This window comes from Achroia grisella, unplaced genomic scaffold (assembly GCF_030625045.1).
Source record: "Achroia grisella isolate CSIRO2021 unplaced genomic scaffold, CSIRO_AGI_Agris_v1 utg1573, whole genome shotgun sequence".
Classification (NCBI taxonomy): Eukaryota; Metazoa; Arthropoda; class Insecta; order Lepidoptera; family Pyralidae; genus Achroia; species Achroia grisella.
The window spans coordinates 464,775-485,660 of NW_026712655.1; the positions used below are offsets into that span (position 1 = coordinate 464,775).

The 20,886-nt window shown below is 32.0% G+C and overlaps 2 protein-coding genes across 2 annotated transcripts; one reads left to right on the top strand and one right to left on the bottom strand.

Moving 5' to 3' along the window:
* Positions 1-10,339: 10,339 nt before the first annotated feature.
* Positions 10,340-14,900, bottom strand: LOC131841168 (globin-1-like). Its single transcript, XM_059189427.1, has 4 exons — positions 14,805-14,900; positions 12,414-12,570; positions 11,250-11,475; positions 10,340-10,707 (listed from the first exon to the last, which is right to left on the bottom strand). Exons 1-4 carry the CDS (start codon positions 14,821-14,823, stop codon positions 10,573-10,575), a joined length of 537 nt encoding a protein of 178 aa, XP_059045410.1. The 5' UTR covers positions 14,824-14,900; the 3' UTR covers positions 10,340-10,572.
* An 876-nt stretch (positions 14,901-15,776) lies between these two features.
* LOC131841128 (deoxyhypusine hydroxylase) lies at positions 15,777-19,890 on the top strand. Its single transcript, XM_059189376.1, has 4 exons — positions 15,777-16,127; positions 17,609-17,929; positions 18,346-18,535; positions 19,356-19,890. Exons 1-4 carry the CDS (start codon positions 15,848-15,850, stop codon positions 19,474-19,476), a joined length of 912 nt encoding a protein of 303 aa, XP_059045359.1. The 5' UTR covers positions 15,777-15,847; the 3' UTR covers positions 19,477-19,890.
* The last annotated feature ends 996 nt before the right edge of the window (positions 19,891-20,886 follow it).

Consider the following 20,886-nt stretch of genomic DNA (forward strand, 5'->3'; position numbering starts at 1 on the left):
TATGTCTTTTTTAATTCTCATAGATTTTCAATATCTACTAAAAACAATTTTCGAAATCTGTAAAATTTGACAATAGTTATATTATATGCGTATTCATAAGGATGAATGTTATACAGCTGAGTGAATGTTCTACAAAGCTCATGAATTTAACCTTTGCTGGTTTATGACAAAAATTGCAAGCAGTTGCTTCATAAGATACGTTCTGAGATTAAACAATTTAGTACTCAGATGTATAGGATTGGACACTGGGGGCCATTACAAAAAATATAATAAAATTATAATAATTAATTTCAAACTTCGACCATATTACCGAACTGTGGCTTAATACTCGTGAGTTAGGATTGAAAGTATGCTTATATAAGTTTTTTCCTTGATGGATTAGATATATATTCAAAGTGAAACGTCAAGGTAGCAGGATTGTTTTTCGAAATATTTTACGTAAATCCTGACAATAAACAAAAAATCGCTATGATTGAAATTTATGGCGGGATTGTCCTTATGTAAATATGATTTATGCGATACGTGTGACAGCCTCCTAAGGTCTATACTTCTAAACAATCGTGACTTTTGAGCGTTTAGTACTTGGTTTTCAGCCAAAACTTACCAAGGTTGCTGCCTGGTGTAATTAATAAGCACCTCACACTAGTATTACCTACTATGTTTGGTGGGAATCGAGTGGTGGCAAAGAATTAAAAAATATATAATACTTTGTGTGACATATTTGTACGCTAAGATGATACTTGTTGCTATCGATTGCATTCGCCGTCTTGAATTTATGATTACTTCTCCATTTTTGGACTTCAAAGTAGCTTCCTGGCAATTTTCATTTCCATAGAGTATATAAATATATATTATCTAATAATTTATATAATTTCACCGAATTACGCTTTGCAAATTGTCGTCTACCTGGGACCTATGACTACTTATTTTAGTCGACTAGAATGTTGTTCTGTAATCTATGTTTCGGTAGGATAAATCATGAAATTACCTGATAAGATGACATCTTACTCCTCAAAACATGAATTGCCAAGTGCGTCACGTATCAGCGTGATGCTTATGATTCTTATTATCTGGGGTGATGCCGTTCATGTATATAGACGACGGTAAATGGTTAATGGATGGTAAATGGTAACCCATTTACCATCAGGTGGGTCTTCAGCATATTTACTATTACAGTTACATAAAAAATATGAGTACTGTAATGTATTGTTATAGAGATGCTAGATGTTTGTTATGTACCTACTAATAATATCGTATATGTTAAAGTTTGTGAAGATGTTAATACGTTCATATGGATGTTTGTTATAGTTTCAATAAAAAGAAAATAATCACATTCTAGATTAAAAATTATGCTTTTTATCCAATATATTACGGGCCGTACCGTAAGCTAAAGCTGATATAAGAATTATTTGAAAACTATGTCATTTTGATTACGCCTTCACACCTTAAGTGCGTAACTAATCATTATGAAAATTCACATTTACATAGAAATTGCAAGATGAAAAAGGACATAATAGTATGTCAATTTATATCTCGGACAAACACATGACCGTATGGCTGTATGGGCAAAATTGCGGCCAAAAAATAATTCATTATAATATTTTTATCACATTATCTAAATACTTAAAACATATCGCATTATATTTCGATTATTCTGTAACTGGAAATACAAGCATACGGGAAAGTACCCGTACTCTACCTGATGGGAAGTGGTAACCATCGCCTATAAATGAACAGCACCACGGAAATCACGTTATCATGTCGTGGTACGGGTACCACTCATGCGTTGTTATTATATTCCGTAGGATTAAAATGCCTCTGTACTCTATAATTTCACTACTGTATTTTTTATTGAGGGTTTTGGATTATTGTCTGGTGCTAAGGGCCTCTAGTATTGCGACCTGCTTGTCATCTATTGTGTTCGCCCTCTTTTCAAAGTTCGCTACCTAGAAGAACGTCAGGGACAAGAATTGAAGGATATTCCTAGGAGCGATGGTTTTTATCTAGAGTGTACTTTCCAAAGGAGATATTTCGTTTATGCATGCAACCATATAGGATGTGTAGTGACGTTTCCTCTTCAGCTTGGCAAAATCTGCAGATTTTGTTGAGGTACGTCTATGTTTGCTATGCGTATATTCAATTTGCCCTCAAAGGGCCTTAGTCTTGATGCATGTATTGGTTTTACTCTATAGCTATAATCTATTAGAGTAATGATTCGGGTGGCCCGTTATTGTTACCCGGCTTTTGAATGTACTAATCCTGTAAATTCACTACCATAACTCAGCTTACAACTGAAATACATCTTATAAAGGCAAACAAATTACTATGTATAAAGTACATCTCAGTAGAAGTACATTAGTGTCAATAAAAATAAACTTATGTTTTGAATGAATATATTGTGATCACTATACTTATGTGATTCTAATTCCAGATGGGTTAGACAGAGTTGTTATGTCGTGTTGCTTTCTTGGAGAACGTTTATTCTCATTTCGTTGAGCATAAATTTTAATACAAGATGGCAGGGTTAACGAGCTTTGCAACGATGTTTAATATTAGCGAGGAGTTCGAAGACTTTAATATTACCAGTAGGTACATGCAACATTTTGTCGTCTGTTACATACGATCAATCTGATTAATCTTCTTAAACAGTAACGTTATATGACTATGACTTACTAGATATTATATCTATATCATTATTTGGGGTTTCCCTATTACTATATCTTAGTTGTTTTTACACTTATGGATTGATACCTGCCTAGTGTTGCCAATCGGTTTGCCTCGACACATCATTAAAAGAATGTCTAGCGTTAAAGAAAGACCGTCATTTACAGGGTTTAGCTCTCAGTCGTCAATTCTTTCAAACTCAAAACTTAACTCAAAATTGTAGGATATTTTCGGTATACTTATGCATATATATATTTTTTACTCATTGTTCCATCAGGTTGTTCAGTTGATATGAGAAGAACTGGCAAGTGACTGGTAAATTTTTATATTATTTTTTTTATTAGATTCAATCTAAAAAGAAGCATTAAGGTCAAATAGTGTATATGTCTAATATTATAAACGCGAAAGTTTGTGAGTATGGATGGATGAATGTATGTTACTCTTTCAAGCAAAAACTAGTAAATGGATTTTAAATGAAACTTAAATATGAAATACCTAGGACACCAGAATAACACATAGGCTATAAATATAACGCGGGCACAACTAGTTACTCAGTAGTTTAAAATATCAAAAATCACTTTTTTGATCAACTAACGCCAGGCAAGGTTGTCTCTAAAATTATTTATCTTTCTGTGATTTACTAAAGTATAAATGGTAAATTGTTAAATTGATTGTTGGCCGATATACCCTTTCTTAACCCAACTTATAATGAATTTTGGCAAGAAAACCCAAAGAAACATGCAAGTAAGGCGCTACAAAGTTATAGTGATTTCAGCGATGGAATTACTGATTAATAAGCGATAACCATCTGCTAATGATCCATTGTTGGCTTTATGTATTATTATTCATTGCAAACTACTCGTAGGTACGTGTATATGGGAACTGGATACGAGTTCAGAATACTAATTGATGTCCTAGACTCTGCCAGGAGTCGACGAACCTATGATGGTATAGAAGAATATGCATCTTGAGCGATATACCCCTAGATATGTATACATGGCACAGATAACACAATATTACAAATGGTATGGGGAGGAACCATTTCATTTTATTGCCATATCTTGAATCAAACCGTAGATATGGTGATAAAAAATAGTCTTACGAATATTATAAATGTGAATGTTTGTGAGTAAGGATGGATGTGTGTTACTCTTTCGTGCATAAACTACTCACGGATAGTCATAGATACTAACAGATTTTGATAAAACTTTTCAGTAGTATAGCTTATACATTAGGATAACACATAGGCTATATATTTTACGCGGGTGAAACCACGGACAGAATTAGTATATAGCATAATAATGGCAAGAAGTAAGCTGTGAATAATTTTTACTTTGACTATAGTTCAGCTATCTACTACTCATGACTTTGTACGTGTAACCATGAATGGAGTATGTTATTTCCTTCCCTAACTCTAATGCTACTTAAATTCAAAAGGCAATTGGTTAAACCATTAAGGACTGGCATTAACAAGCATACTAGTTATATAACATTTTCTCATAAATTATATTATCTTTGGTATACGAATTTGATATTAATTTCAAAAGCCATTTGGAATTGATTCCAAGAATTTAAAATTAACAGGCTAATGTAATTATAATTAGCAATCATAACATTATTTATTCTAGAATAAAAATTAGGTTAAATATGATTATGAATTGGTGGAACTGGTTTTCTACCAGTTTGATGACATAAAAATGGATATGTCACAGTTTATACCTATGTTCAATGATACGTTCATCATCAGTTTTCCCATATCTGATATTATTTCGGGTTAGCATAATATGATTTTCTCTTTATCTCATTATTTACTCTCTTTATTGCCATATCGTCTTTCACATAGTCCATCCATATCTTCCTCGGCCTCCCTCTGCTCTTATAACCATCCACATTCAAATATAACATTTTCCATATATTATATATAATATTACAAATATATCATTTTCCTTAAAATAAATTGTAGGCGTATGAAGATTCTCTTCATACGCCTACGAAGCCATGCCATGTTCAGGGATACGTTATTATATGCAGTTCTAGTGAATTTAATAGAAATATCTGGTTAACAGCAGCAATCCTCAAAATTAATTCTGATATGATTCGCGTAAATTAGCTGTTATAACCCCTTGAACTGTTGACAATGATGACATAACCAAGATTTATTGCATCTCTTCCATCCGGGTCTAAATTAATTTCATAAATGTTATTATACAGTGCGCATGATTTTGCATTACAGTGTTAATAAAAATGTTTTGTTCATATCTGTCGATAAATTTAATTATATTATTTATCTTTCCGATTTATACGGAATTGTATAGCGATTGTGTGTTTATTGAGTGTGTAAATATGATTGTTTATCGGTGGACAAGCTTCATTAGTAGTATACATACTTATATGAATACTTATTTCATGCAGTAATTTCTTAAACACAATATACGATATTTTAGCTTGAGATATTTCTATAATAAAATATAATAGTATGATCCACATTATTGTTTGTAATGTTTATAACCCTGTATGTTTTATATATACGAGTATTAATCTAATATTAATTTTACTAATATTAATTTTATAGAAGTGTGTCTGTATGTGTTTATTACTTTTTCACAAAGTATAAATAGCTGAATGGATTTTAATGAAATTTAATATGAATATGGACTGTATCAGGAGGACGAACATAGGTCAACTTTTATATAAAACAGTCAGACTAAGTCCCGGATAGCAGCTATATAACAGATAGTACGATTATAGCTCATATTGCTCAGGAATAATGTACCTTTTAAACATTGCTAGCATTTCTCAAATCGGTGCAGCAGTACCGGTAGTTTTCATTGTCGTATAGTAAATAAATATATTGTAGGCGTTGTATGTATTATTTAGAGATATTATTATTTTATAAATATGTATTGTTATATAGGTAAATAAGGCACGTTACTCCTCAGGAATGGGAATGCACGAATGCTACAACGAACGTCACATGTTAACGTGATATCTGTGTTACCGCTCATGCGATCCTTATTGTTTACCTGGTAGGCCCACAGCTTGTTTGCCATTTAGAGAAAATAAATATTACACAAATTTGAAAATAAGTAATAAATAAATCTTTATATTATATAAAAGCTGTCACTCAATTACATTACAAATATATTCTTCGGCGTACATGTACTTACTGTATTATCGTATTACTCAATTAACATTATCATCATCATCATCATCAGCCCACTGACCATGTAGTACGCAATGCCATGAATCTATTATTGAATAGCGAAATTCATATTCAGTTAAGTGAACATATATCCTCCTATTATTAGGAGGATATATCGCACCATTCGTGGAAAAAGGAAGTAAGTGATTTTCACCAACTTTTCAGGAGCTTAAAAAAACTGTCCTATATTTTTTGTATGAGTTCTAGAAATAAGTTTCAAAGAGAAAATCGTAGGTCACAGTTGCCTTCAACTACATGTGTCATTTAATTTAGGAACAGCTTCATGTACTTCCAGATAATCTAAAAAAACACGGTTACTTCTATATTCCACGAAACACAAAGAACATTTGCAGGGTTAACTACAATTATTGCTTTATTGTTATGTATTTTGAAATATATGAACAAATTTAACTCTACTTACGCCTTTATACTCTCCTATATTTCATTAAAATCTAGAATTGCAAGTATAATTACGTTGTTATTTAACGAAATATCATTTTTTGTACATCGAGTTACGTATTTCTAGGGAGCCATTTATTTTAGTTTAGTTAGTGTATTTATAAAAATAGCTTTTATAATGCGGAAAGTAACTGAATATTTAATTTGTATCATGTAATACCTACTTCTTACAGTAAATAGTCTATTATGTGCGTGCATGTAAGTCAAAAGTATAAATATAGGGTCAAATTAATTTAGAGAATATTAAAACAAGCAGGGTTATTATTAATTTATTATTATTTTTAAAGAAATGTTTATTGCCTCCATAATCAACTTAATCAAAAAATGTTCAAAATAGTGATATCTTTTATTATTTTTATTAATGTTCATTATCCTCAACTTTGGAATCGGACTCTGTGGTTTAGTTTAGTTTAGTCTTAGATTTAGTACTTAAGTTCTTATAAAATGTCGATAGTGTGGTGGTATGTTTTTATCTTTATATAGATTCATGAAGTCTTTGTATATATTTTAGGTATCGGTAGCGGTGCATCATACTAATGCTTGATTTCAGAAGGTTCGCTGTGTGCAGCTCTTTTTTTCTCATAACTCTTCCCCTTCTATTTGTCTATTATTTGGTGTCTCATCAGCGAATGCGTATTTTATTTGGAATTTCCCCGGACATTGAGGATCTGCCGAAATCTCTTTAATTTGACTCCAACTCGTGTAGTAAATATCAAATTGTCCTAACATATAAAATTTGTAAGAAAAAGAAAAGTAAAACGCCAATTTCAGTTGATTTTTCAAAATATAACACATTTATTTAATCAAAATATGGTCCATTGCTATTCATGCACTTTTGCCATTTGATAGGTAGTTTTATTGATCCCTTTACTAAAAAACCATTAGGATGGGTATCGATAAATCGGACTTGAATTTTTTCCTTTGCAAGAAGTTATCCAAATTTTGAAAAAAAGCAAGATCCGGGAAGTACGGTGGATATATTGGACATTTGAAGCTCTTCTAATTTCGTAACGTTGTCCTGAAGCAGCAGTGGCCTACGGTGATTGACCAGTCTCGGTTGTTTAGCAGCTAGCTTTTTCATCATGGTTTGCAATTGCTGACAATACACATCTGCCGTAATATTCTGGCCAGATATAAGAAAGCTGAAGTGAACAACACAGACACTAGTCCACTAAGTGCTCACAAGTAACTTTTTTTGAGTTTGAATTTTCGCTTGGGGCAGGATTTGGTTAGTTTGCTAGGATTCAGCCATTGCGATGAGTGTTTCCGTTTATCGTACAAGATCCACTTTTCATAACAGGTAATAATCCGATTTAAAATCCCTTCATTATTATGCCGGTTGGCTAATAACGCAGCAGTCTACGCGCGTTTGTCGATTTGCTCCATTCAATTCATGATCTTTTCAAGCTTTTTTCACCTTCCCAATTTGCCTCAAGTGGATTAAAACAGTTTTGTTACTAACACTGCAGCCTGCAGTTAACTCGGACGTGGTTAGCGATGGATCCGCTTCCACATTAGCCTTTAATTCTTCATTATCAACCTTGGACTCTGGCTGCTCACGGGGCTTGTTTTGCAGATCGAAATTTCCAGAACGAAAACATTGGAACCAAAAACGCACTGTGTTTTCTTTTGCGACACCATCGCCATACACATCATTAATTCTTCGAATCGTTTCTGCACACTGGTGCCACGACGGAATTCGTACTCTTAAAAAACGTGATATTTTATGTTTTCCATTTTGTAAACTCAGTGACGTAAAGAAAAAACCAAAGATGGAAAAAACATATGGATTACGGTTTTCGAAAAACAAATGCATGAGTAAATAACTGTACAAATTTGAACTTTGAATTCCTGGCGAAAGAGGAGATATTTGAGATCAAAGTGGCCAGTACGACAAAACACCAATTTCATATGTAAGGACCTAATATTATAGTACCATCTCTGAGAGGCTGGAGTAACATTTTCATAATCTGGGTTTTTCTTAATGCACTATAAGTATAAACGATGCATTTTAGCGCAATTATGCTTTTCATCTAGAATTTATCATTGTTAGATTGCGGAGATAATGCGATTCTTTATGTGGAAACATATTAATTTGATCAATCACATTTTAGGTTTACTTCTTATTTTGATTGATCTATTAGTATGTTATCGACAACCTTCTAGATTTGGACCACCTTCATCGTTAACTGAATCATAAAAAAATCATAATAATACATACATCGAACTCCTACATTTCCTCCTTCTACCATCAACTCCTACATTTTAATAGCGATATTAGTTGTAATATAAGTTAAGGAGTGTCCGGCGCCTTCCTGCAAGATGAACCGAAGATATCACGAAGGTGACCGGGAGTCGATGGAAACAAAAGGCGGAAGATCGCACATGGTGTAAGAAATTGGGAAATAAATAAATAATACTCAACAATTAACAGCGCCTTCTAGTCACACGGTATGAAGAGCTTTATATCAATAAATACTTAGATTTTATATACATACATGAAACATATACATAGAAAACACCCAGACCCACACAAACAATCTTACTCATGAATACAAATATCTGCACCGTCCGAGGAATCGAACCCGCGACCATTGGAAGTAAATCGGTGTGCTTAACCGCTAGATCACCAAAGCCAAATTGGGACAGGCCTATATCCAACTGTGGATAGACACAAGTTGAAATTATGATGATTAGTACTTTAATAGTTTTCAGAAATCTTAATCTTAATATAATATTCTAAACGTGAAAGTTTGTAAGTATGGATTTTTGTTGCTCTTTCACGCAAAAACTACTGAATAGATTTTTACTAAACTTTACACTAATATAGCTTATGCATCTGAAAAACACAGGATATATTTTTTATTGAAATTTAACGCGAGCACAGCTAGTAATTTATAACAAAGTAACGTTTGCGGGACCAGCTAGTATTGTATGTGTACCTATTCAGTGGGAATTAATATTGAATATTATTGCTAGCAATATAAGGTACATTTAGTTCCACGCGGTCCATCCTGGAAACCATCGTTAGTTAATTCCTGTTAGACCTACAATAAGATTCACTGGCAATTGTATATTCGTTTATCCATATTTAAAGTAGAAGTATTCTTTTTATCTTCATTTCTGTCAATTCGCTCTTTTATGATAAATGTCTAAAAGCAGATCGATTTTTCTATCATTTATTATTACTATTCCTGGCAAATTCATCTGATCTCCTGCTCCTCCTATCATCCATCATTGGTGCCCGTCAGCTTATACAATTAGCTAAAAATATGTAGTTTATTTTTTTACTTAATTTTAATTACATGAACATATTCTTTTTTTTTTTTTCTTGTAAATACATGCTGTATTTAAAATTACCCAACATCAGGTATAAAATGTTACGTGTAATAAAGAAGTAACTACAACTACACTTTAGGCATTGTGAAGTTTTGCTGGGGGGAAAGTATGTAACAATAATCACACATAAACTATCAGCTAAAAGTTTCGTAGAAGAAGTAAGTAATTAGAATTACACAATAGTCCTAGATTGTAAGATATAGGAACAAGTATTTAAGTATATTTGCGTTAAACATTTTTTTGTAAATCTTCTTTTAAAATTTACGTAAATACAATTATGACTTTATGAACGGGATAATTGTAAAGCGAATAAATGCAAATACGCATACCTCTATTTTATGCTGGAATTTTATGTTTTCTAAAGTCGCAAAATTTTAGTATTTTTGCATTTATTCCTTCATTTTTGTCGATAGCTTCATGAGATTTTGACAGAAGGTGTAAACCGTGAAGCTCGCTTTATTTATGTAATAAAACATTTTTGACGCAAGTGTAGTTGCGGCCTTTTTACACGGGATGTGCGATATATAAAATACTAGGATTAAATTATTTTAATCCTAGTATTTTGTTCTCAAATATATAATCAATATACTGGGAATGAAAAGGAGTGGTGTAATATTTTTGGCGTTGTTACTGTATTTTATCATACCATCTTTAATAAAATAATATAATGTAAATTACAAATAATTGATTGTCCTTTAAAATATATTTAGTACAATTGACGAAATTCGTTTTTTAATGAAACTAATTAAATATAAAATAGTTTATTTTCTACGTTTGGTTTTGTTCTTAAATAATCTATTTTCATTTCTTTCTCGTGCTTTATATTATATTACTTGTATGTTTCTTAAGTAAAACTAAAACACATCACAGCATCTATGTACTCTATATAATTTAGTTTGCACACAATGTCAGTCTGGTTCATCGCATAATTTCTCAAATATATGTTTGTAAATAAAATCCACAAATTTTCCCCATGACTCTATGAGGGATTGGTTAGCTTTCAATTCTGTCTTCAATATATCTACTAACACGGCCTTCACCTCCTGCAAAAAAACAATTACTTAGATTAGGTATCTTATATTATGTAAAAAAAATATAACAATACTTAATATTCTGTTTTGTTATACAAAATGTAAACGCATTATAGCTAAACAAGTAGGTATTTATTTATTCAAATAATAATTTCTAGACAAAATATTGTATTATTTCAATTCGCTTTCAATTTGCCAATTTCTATAAAAATAAATAAATATATTATATTTTCATTTACTGTTATTATATTTATGTCTTTATGAACTGAAAAGTTATTTTAATTATTTTAAAATCTAAATAAATATACTAAATTAAAAAAAATCTGGGTGGTTTATGTAAGGATTTTATTAACAGAAAAATGATTATGAAAAGGCTTATGAAACATGAAATTAAACTGTAAACATTGCCCCAAGAACTTCTAAATTAATTTTCAGTATTCTGTATAATATTTCCTCGGGAAAATTGTGAAGTCTTATGAATACTATTCAGAAATTCAGTTTCATGTATCCATGAGTTCGTATACAATAAATGAGTAGCTTGTTATAGAGCTCACCTCAAAATGTTTTGCTTCCACATGTCTCTTATGGTGGGATTCGCCCAATTTATTCATGAGTATAATCACTACCTCAGGCTGATGGAGGCTGACAACCGCAGCGTTAATGGAGGTCATCAAATTGATTGCGTGAGCTCTGAACTGAAAACTGTTAGAAAGTTCCTCTTCTCCCATATTTCGGATGGTTTTGAAGAATGATTTTGTTTCAGGATCTGCTCTGAATAGCCTGTGAAAATATATTTAGGGTTTTGTATTATATGTTATGGATGGTATGGTGCTCCCGTCGCACTGAAGGCACTCAAGGCACTTGTATTCACTTGTCAAATATAAAGTTCTTACTGTGCTATCGAATCTGCTTACATTTCTAAAAAACACTAGTGTTTGTTTTACCTCCATCCCGCTCTTGAGCGTGTATGGCACTGCACTCACTATCGAATTTAATACCAATGTACAATCTCACCACCGAATCCGCCTTCGAATTCGTAAGTGATGCTTACAGAATAGCTTTACAGGTCATCTTTTAGTTTTATCAAAAATAAAAACAATTTTTAAGTTTTTTTAATGTCTTCTTAAGGTACCTTCGATCGGAGTGAAGGCTGTTTTTATGGCGACCTCATTGATTGAATCTTTGCCTTCCCCTTTTTGAAGTTAATATACAGACCTATACATATCCATAGTCGATAAGATTTTAATGTATTTCTACGCCGATGGCTTTGTACAAAATTACTCAACCCTTAATACTACGTACCCTTAAGACTTCGAAATGTAATAAAAAATACATGCTTGCATATTGTGTAAATTTAGCTCAAAATTTAGCCCGAATTAGGACGTGTATTTGAATAATAATAATAACCCAGTAAAATCCACACAACGTCAGATGACTACATAGTCTTCATCTAAACAGAGCTTGCTACTAGACAACTGAAATAAATACTGTATATATAATGTATATTTATTTATTGTAAATACATATATATATAATGTAGAATAGAAAATACTCAGACTGATATAAACAATCATATTCATAAAGCCAAATGTTTCCACTGCGAGGAATAAAACCCTCGGCCATCGGAATTTGATCGACGTAGTAAAGTATATTTTGTTTTCATGTTTATATATCGTTAGAAGCTAATAAAAGTGAATAATTTGGAAAAATTTACTGACTTGATGAACAACATTAGTCCATATTTGCCAGGGTCTGAGTAGATCCGAGACCATGAGCGTTGCACGGCGTACACGTCACGACGGGAGAGACCTGTAATCGGATGCAACTCATCTGGGTTTCCTCCCCACCACAAATTGTTGAGAAATCCTCCAATACCTGTAAAAAAATATTAAAGGTTATTAAAATATGTTATTACCGTAATGGGGACGTGAAAGCAATGTTTACCGAGATAGACAGATAGGCTTTGTAAAAAAAATCGTCTGCCTATGTAGTAAATGTACCTCTATCTAAACTATTTCGCCTAATTTTCTAGGTGCCAAGCAGATTGCTCTTGTAAGATGTGTTTCGATTGGACGGTGAGATAAGGAAGTAAAATCTCAGGGTATGGAGAGAATGGTTGAGTAGGTACCGTCACATAATAAAGTGAAGCTGTTATTGTGACGGTTACCACTTAAAATCAATTACCGTCAGTTTTTTAAAAAATCGTGCAACAAGATGATGATAGGTAATCAAGACGCTACGAAATTGACAACGAACGCTCTGTAAAATAATGAATCCAACAGGCTCTAAAAACACACCTCCGATATTTAATTACTTAATTTTGTGTTGCCTGACAAAAAAACTAGTCATTAACCATTTTGTATACATATTCAAGGTCACAGAATCATGTACCTACATGATACAAATTCTCGTAAATATACATCTTGTTTACTTGACCGTATTTCATATTTGTTTACTGCTTGTGTCGTTGTATTGTATCTATTCGATAAATATATGCAAGTAGGTATATATTTATACATATTTGGTAGACCTTTTAAATTGCTATTGTAGATAATTTATTCCATTGGATTTAATAATATACATGAAGCAGAATAAAATAAGAAATTTAGTTAATATAACTCAAGTAAGAAAGAAACCCTTTGAATATACGCTGCGAAATTAATAGTCATATTATATTAACAGTATAGAGTAAATGCAAGATACAAATTATGATTTTTTGGTGGAATATGTATAATGGAATGGTGTCTGCGGTAACGGTATACTCTAGCGTGGAGGATGGCAAGGAGAGGATAAAGTCAGGTCAATTAGCTTATCGTGGAGAATTCACCAGAATTAATTATCAACCACTATGGCTTCAATGGGAAGGAGTAGATGTCGACCTCACATGGTTGAGGTCACTTTTCCCATTATTAACGATCCACTGTTTAAGTGAGTTACAAGAGTGTTGTCAGATACTTCATTTTAGATGGACATAGAATATTATATATGTCATGTATTATCTATATGATGAAATTCGGACGAAGTTTTAATATATTTGTATTATCTATCTATATAGAGTAAAATAAAACCAAAAACGTCAAATAACAAACTGATTTGACTTCATTCTTTTTCCTGTCTTGTATAGTTCTAGCTTCAACGTGGACTCACTAGAGTATATCATTAGTGTAGGCGGGTTAAGTATTCGACTTAAAAAAGTTTCTATATCTAAATATATATAACTCAAAGGTGACTGACGTAGTGATCTATCAACGCACAGCCCAAACCACTGGACGGATCGGGCAAAAATTTGGCATGCAGGTAGATGTTATGACGTAGGTATCCGCTAAGAAAGGATTGTGCTAAATTCGACCCCTAAGGGGATAAATTAACGCGAGCGCAAAAGCTAGTATTATATATATCTATACTAGCTTTTGCGTTCGCGTTAATTTATATATTTATATATGTCTGGAGTTGAAAAGTCGTAACTGGGTATGTATAGTATATAGGTATGTAGTTTGCATGACGTTTTTTGTCTCTACATACGTAAAGGTACGCATTTGGAGTTGAAATACAAAAGTACAGTATATTTTTGTCGAAAATTAATTGTTGTAGGTACCTAACTTTTAAAATTATCGTATCAGGTAATAGTAATAATCTAGGACAATTCAAATAGTAGTCCCAAACTAAGCTAAGCTTATGTTATGAGTACTAATGGAATGATAATTATATATTTTTTGTAAATATTTACCTACATAATAAACATATATACCAAAACAAATACAAACGATCATATTCGTGAATACAAATGTTTGTACTCTTACAAAGAATCGAATGCGCGACCACCGGAAGTAACTAGGTGTGCTAAATAACTAGACCACTGAAGCCGTCAGTATGTAGAGCAAAAGCAAAATTTGATCATGGCATGAACGAATCTTACTAAATGATAGAAAATACGTACGAAAATAATAAAATACCAAATAAATACACCTACTGTTATATACTAATTGTTGTGTATTTCGGGAATCAAACCCTTCAACATTAAAAAGAAAGACGATGTGCTAAACCGGTAGACTCCCGAGGTTGAAAGTAAATATTTATCTAGACTAAAGTAATAAATTTAAAACGCTTACCGAACATAATTGTAAACATATAGTTTATGTCACTTTTAAACAATAATTTGTGTATAAATCTTGATTAAAATATGGTTTTTATGTTTGAAACATGTTTGTTACGGAGTCTACAGCAAAAATTAAGTATTACATCGGCCATGTGAACTGCTCATACTAACAGATATGTGAGTGCACATGAGTGTCGCCCAAGTGTTACTAATAGACTGATTGTATATATATAGAAAGGCAGAGCTGTTAGTATGTTTGTTCAGTTATTTAAAGACACATTGATGGGAACAAAAAATGCAGAAATACTTGAAGTAATTTATCAAAGCAATTACTTAATGAACTATTTGATTTAAGTTATATTATCTTAATTTAGTTGGTAGGTTTATGTCGGTATATGTCTACACGCTTATCAAGTAATGGATACAAATAATATTTTCAACAAGTTTTCTTAACTCTATTTGTGTTCAATTGTGTCAGGTTTTGTTAATTTGATTTAAAGTAATGTATTAAATAACAATTAATACAATTATCATTCCTAAAGATATTTATCTATTGCATCAATTCGTCTAGCCACTATACAGTGCGTAACAAGTGTCTTAAGTATATGAATGATACACATCGTACTAGCCGTAATATTAATTCTATTTGGTTATTAACAATGGAGTAAATACCAACGTATGAATACCTATGTCTATCGTATAATAATCTATCCAGTACCACAATTCATTACAAATTATTATTTTAATGAAGCGGCCTGCTGACATACATATGTACAATATTTAAATACATCAACATCGGAAGAATTTTATGTGTAGAAATTTAATTTTATTAATTAAAAATAAATATTGTATTGTTATACATACTACATAGGTAATGTATGTAACTTGTAAATACGCTTAAATTTTGTTATTGGCAATTCAGAGTTCCTCTGACGTGCCAACTGTCAACTAACGTTGTCATTCTCTTCTTTGATTTGACATTGACGTTTAATAACATGTGAATTACGTTTGTCCTCTCACGTTTTCTTGTTACTGTTTTGTTTAATTTATTTAAAAATGTCTAATGTTAGTGATACTGCAATAAATAATATAGGAAAAGTGCTTAATGATCCCACGAGGCCCATGAAGGAGCGTTTTAGAGCACTTTTTACCCTTAGAAATTTGGGTGGCGAGGCTTCTATACAATGTATTAGTCAGTGTTTTACTGATGAATCTGTGTTGTTAAAACACGAATTAGCATACTGTTTAGGACAAATGCAAGACAAAATAGCTATTCCTATACTACGGGATGTATTGGAAGACAAAAACCAGGATCCAATAGTTCGTCACGAAGCCGGTAAGTGTAGGTTTTGCTATCAATGTTTTTTGATCACGTACTTGATAAATTTTGATAAAAACTGTATAAGTTAAGCCCTTTTTACGAGTTAAGAAGCATTAGTTGATTAGGTTATAAGAACTGAACTCACAAATTGTTGTAATACTAATGCAATTGTAATTGTATGTAGTAATTTCGTGACAATTAACCTACAAATTATATACTAATTACTATGAGTCACGTCATAAGCATATTTAGTTTATAAACTTAATTGAACTATGATTTTATTATTAATAATAATTTTATTATTATTAAAAATAAAATTAGATAACTACTTTTAATACTACTAACATTTTGATTAATTTTGCATGTGCAATTTCATAATTTGACTTTTTATTCCTCTAATGTATATAAATAAAATATTTATGTTTAAAAAATATTCGCTGCATTAAGCAGGTATTAGATATTTCTTCAAATACAACTCATAATTAAATGTGTTTATAATTAGGATTTATTTTTTCTTTTGGTGTCAGTAAAATTTGAACTCATTACCTCTTGGGTGTAATTCAGGGTAGTAAACCACTAGGCCTCAATACACTAACAAAATTGACAGTGTCTCTGACTACTCCATTTGGGATAAAAGTTGTGATGGTTTGTGTGTCTGTGTGAATGTTACGGTGGAAACCCAACATATATCCATCTGATAGTAATAGGTTACTGAGGGGGAAGGGATTTGTTAGTAATGAGGTCTAGTTCCCATTGCTGGCAATGTACCATGTTAGGTCGACCTCCATGCGGTTCCCCCTGGAAACCATTGTGGTTAATTACTGGTTATTTAATCACAATGGGCAAACTGACCTGACCTCATGCTCATCTTTTCATCCTCCACTTGTGCCCCGTCAGCGTAAACTGTATGCACAGACGAGTGACCATTCCATTATCATCCACGAAAAAATTAAAATAGGTTACTGTAGCTAAGTACAAGAAATACATGACACCCCTAGTGCCTTGGTGTGAAGCTTAATTTAAAGTGCCATTGGGATTTTATTCTACTAATAGTATAAAATAACTTTCCAGCACCCCACTTAGAAATACCACTGAAAATAAAAAAAATGGTATAGTGGAGCCTACTTAACTGTGAATACACACATAGCACACATAATAGATAGACATAATTGAATTTGTACATAGAATAAAATTAGTTTATCTACACATTTTATTTTATGTACAAATGGAATTATGTAATTTATTTACATAATTATAATTACAGATACATAAGTTCAATTACATATATCTATTAGACTTGCTTTAATTACAGAATAAAATCTTGTATTCATTTGATACCCACCAAAAATTATTATTACATATGTTCTTTTACTTTTTACAATACATTAACATGTAATAATGCTCTAAGATTACTTTGAAAAATTATTCCATGTATTTTTGAAGAAATTCTTTCATTAACAATAAATATTAATTATGTTTCAATAATTAATTTCTAGGTGAAGCACTAGGAGCTATAGGGGATCCCAATCTACGAGAATTACTTGAGAAATACATAACTGACCCAGCAATAGAAGTAGCTGAAACATGCCAAATAGCTCTAGAGAGACTTAATTGGGTTGCTAATGACTCCAGCAAGGAAAGTCTATCTAAAAGTCCATATTGTTCAGTGGATCCAGCACCACCAAGCAGTGACAATGATGTACAGAGATTAACCAAAATTCTAATGGATGAAAATAAACCTTTGTATGAAAGATATAGGGCTATGTTTAGTTTGAGGAATATGGCGACTACTGACAGTATCAATGCATTAGGCGAAGGTATGATATTTTACTTTTATTTCACATGACAAAAATTTACTTGTTATGGCAAGTAATTTATTTTTACTACCAATTAGATTTGCTTGCATGGACTGTTTTTAGAGTGAGATGCAGAAAAGGGTTATACATATGTTAGAGATTTAGAGTTAGAGACTGCTCTCTTCTAGTTTAGCCTTTACGACTTTATTAAGAGAGCATTGCTTTAGGTTTGATTTTAGGTTTAGCATACATAATTAGTGCGAGTGACACTAAAACAATCTATCAGCATAAAAAAGTATGTTGTAAGTCTGACAATATAAGTGTTTACTTTTTAAAAAATCATCTTTTTTCTTATTGATTCCTTCAAAGTATTTTTTAAATAAGATTTGAAGTTAATTTAATTTACTTAAATCATAAATGTCACTATTACATTTCAGGTTTCAAAGCCAGTAGTGCACTATTTCGTCATGAGGTGGCATTTGTTTTTGGACAAATGCAGGATGAAAGGAGCATACCCTACCTGAAGAAGACATTAGAAGATACATCTGAACATGAGATGGTGCGGCATGAGGCTGCAGAAGCCTTGGGCTCCATCGCTACTGAAGAATGCACAGAAGTGCTAAAAAGGTTAAAATATTTTATTTATATACTAGTAGCATTTTGCAGCTGTATCCCCTTCAAATATGAAGACAAGTATTTAATAAGTCTCAATTATGACAGGCTTTATCCTAAATAATGTAGGATATATATAATCTCTTTGTATATGAAATCTCATTGTAATCTGTCAAATCATTAATTATCATTGAGTTTCAAATGTGATACAAGGTTTATATACACATTTATAGTATAATGCATCCTTTTTTTATGATTGGAATAGTAAACATTCATTGATCCACCTGATGGTCAGTGGTAACCATCACCTTTATCATTTGTTCCTCCTGATACTCTATTATGGAGGATTAAGATGACATGCCTCTAGAGTTCTAGGTCATGTAATTTTACAGGCCTTAACATGTGTTTCGGTTTCAATAGAAGGATGACTACTTCAACTCAAACACATCTTACAAAGTAAGTTACTTAGCGGCTAAAATATGTGATGCAAAAGTACCCACTCAGAAGGCTTCATACAAAGTCTACCAGTACTATAAATACTATTGTAATACTAGTAAATTCTTTATATTTGGTTGTTGTTCTATTGTTGTTGTTCTATTGTCGTTCGCTCATGTGTCATTTATTACTATTAATATTTTAAAGTGGTGCCCTCTCTCTCTAATCATACTGGTGCTACTAAAAACCAGCTGCATATTTGCATAGAACACTAAATGAACAATTTTTCAATTTCTTTGTTTCTTAAAAAAACTGTCCAGATCTTAGTCAGATTGTTTTTGATTTTATTGTCAAATTTAATCCATGTTATGATTAGAAATTGTTTTTTTCTTACTTGCAGGTATTTGAACGACCCACGTCCCGTGGTACGCGAGAGTTGTGAGGTAGCTCTCGATATGTCCGAGTATGAAAACAGTCCAGAGTTCCAGTATGCCAACACACTGGTCACTGTCAAGGGATAGTAGTGGTCACGTCTCAGTTTTTAGTATGCATTTTATTACTAGTGTTGCCTGACTTCGCACGTACATTTTTAAACGCCATCTATCAGTTTATTAATAAACGAACTCATGACGGCCTTGGTGGTCCAGCGGTTTAACATACCACTCTACTTCCGATGGTCGCGGGTTTGATTCCTCGCACGCTGCAAAGATTTGTATTCATGAGGATGATTGTTTGTACCGTTCTGGATGTTTTCTATGTATATTATACATGTATTTAAAAAAAATGTATAAGTATTTATATCAGTTCTCTAGTACCCATAATACAAGTTTTTCTCGCTTGGGACTAGATGACATTGAGTGAATAGGCATGATGACTGATTTAAAAAAAACTCTCCACGACGTTCCTACAATCTATCTTTATATAAAATAAGTCATAATTTTCACTTTTATTTATACTGTTTTATTGTTTATATATGAGAAATTTACGTGAAATCGTAATTTCGCTCATTCTTAGTTAGCGTCATCATGTCTATTGTTTAAGGGTATTATTACTATTAATGAATAAAAAAGAAAGTGGCATATTAAAACTATTTATAAATTTATTATTTCATCCCTTTGCAAGTTGATCCATATTTAACATTTTAACAATGTATCCAGTGAAACTTTCATCCAATGTTCACATGCCGTTTTTATGTGAAACCTTAACGCACACACAAATAAACAGACAAACAGACAGTTGTCGCCACATCAAATTTAAAAATATTCTTCTATGTAATGATTATATGTAAAGATATACTAATTTTCAAGACATGATATTATCATACCATGGAGGCCTTGCCTTGAAAATAAGTGGTACTGTGATTTACTGTATATTGTTTATGAATTTTATAATTTAATACATTATTCTTAAGGTCAAATATTTGTTTTTCTTTCGTACTGAACAATTGAATGTAATTTTGTCTAGTTTAATTTGGTATGAATACCTGAATTTTTAGAAATATTGTTAGAAAAAAACATGCGTTTCGTAAATGTTTTTAATAGGATGATAAAGGAATGGTGCACCTCCGCTAATAGTATTATCTGGCTGAACACAAAGATGTTGCTTATGTAGCGGGTGGTTATCACCTCACCACTGCCACACGGTGTATATGTGATGAGGTGTCACTACATAATTTATATTTTATTGTAGTATTATATGTGGGTAGTGAGCATACAGGTGAAATAATTGGACTAAATATTGTAGGTACAATAATAAGTTTATTTGGTAGGGTGCTACATGGCTTATTAGTAGTACATTCGCCGCGGAGTCAGGACGTGGACTGACGTTACACTTAACTATATGAAAAAGTATGTGATCTGCAGCTCTTGAGTGTTGAGAGAAATATTACAAGTGTAGGCACACTAGCCATAGGGCTTAATGGTCCATCGTCA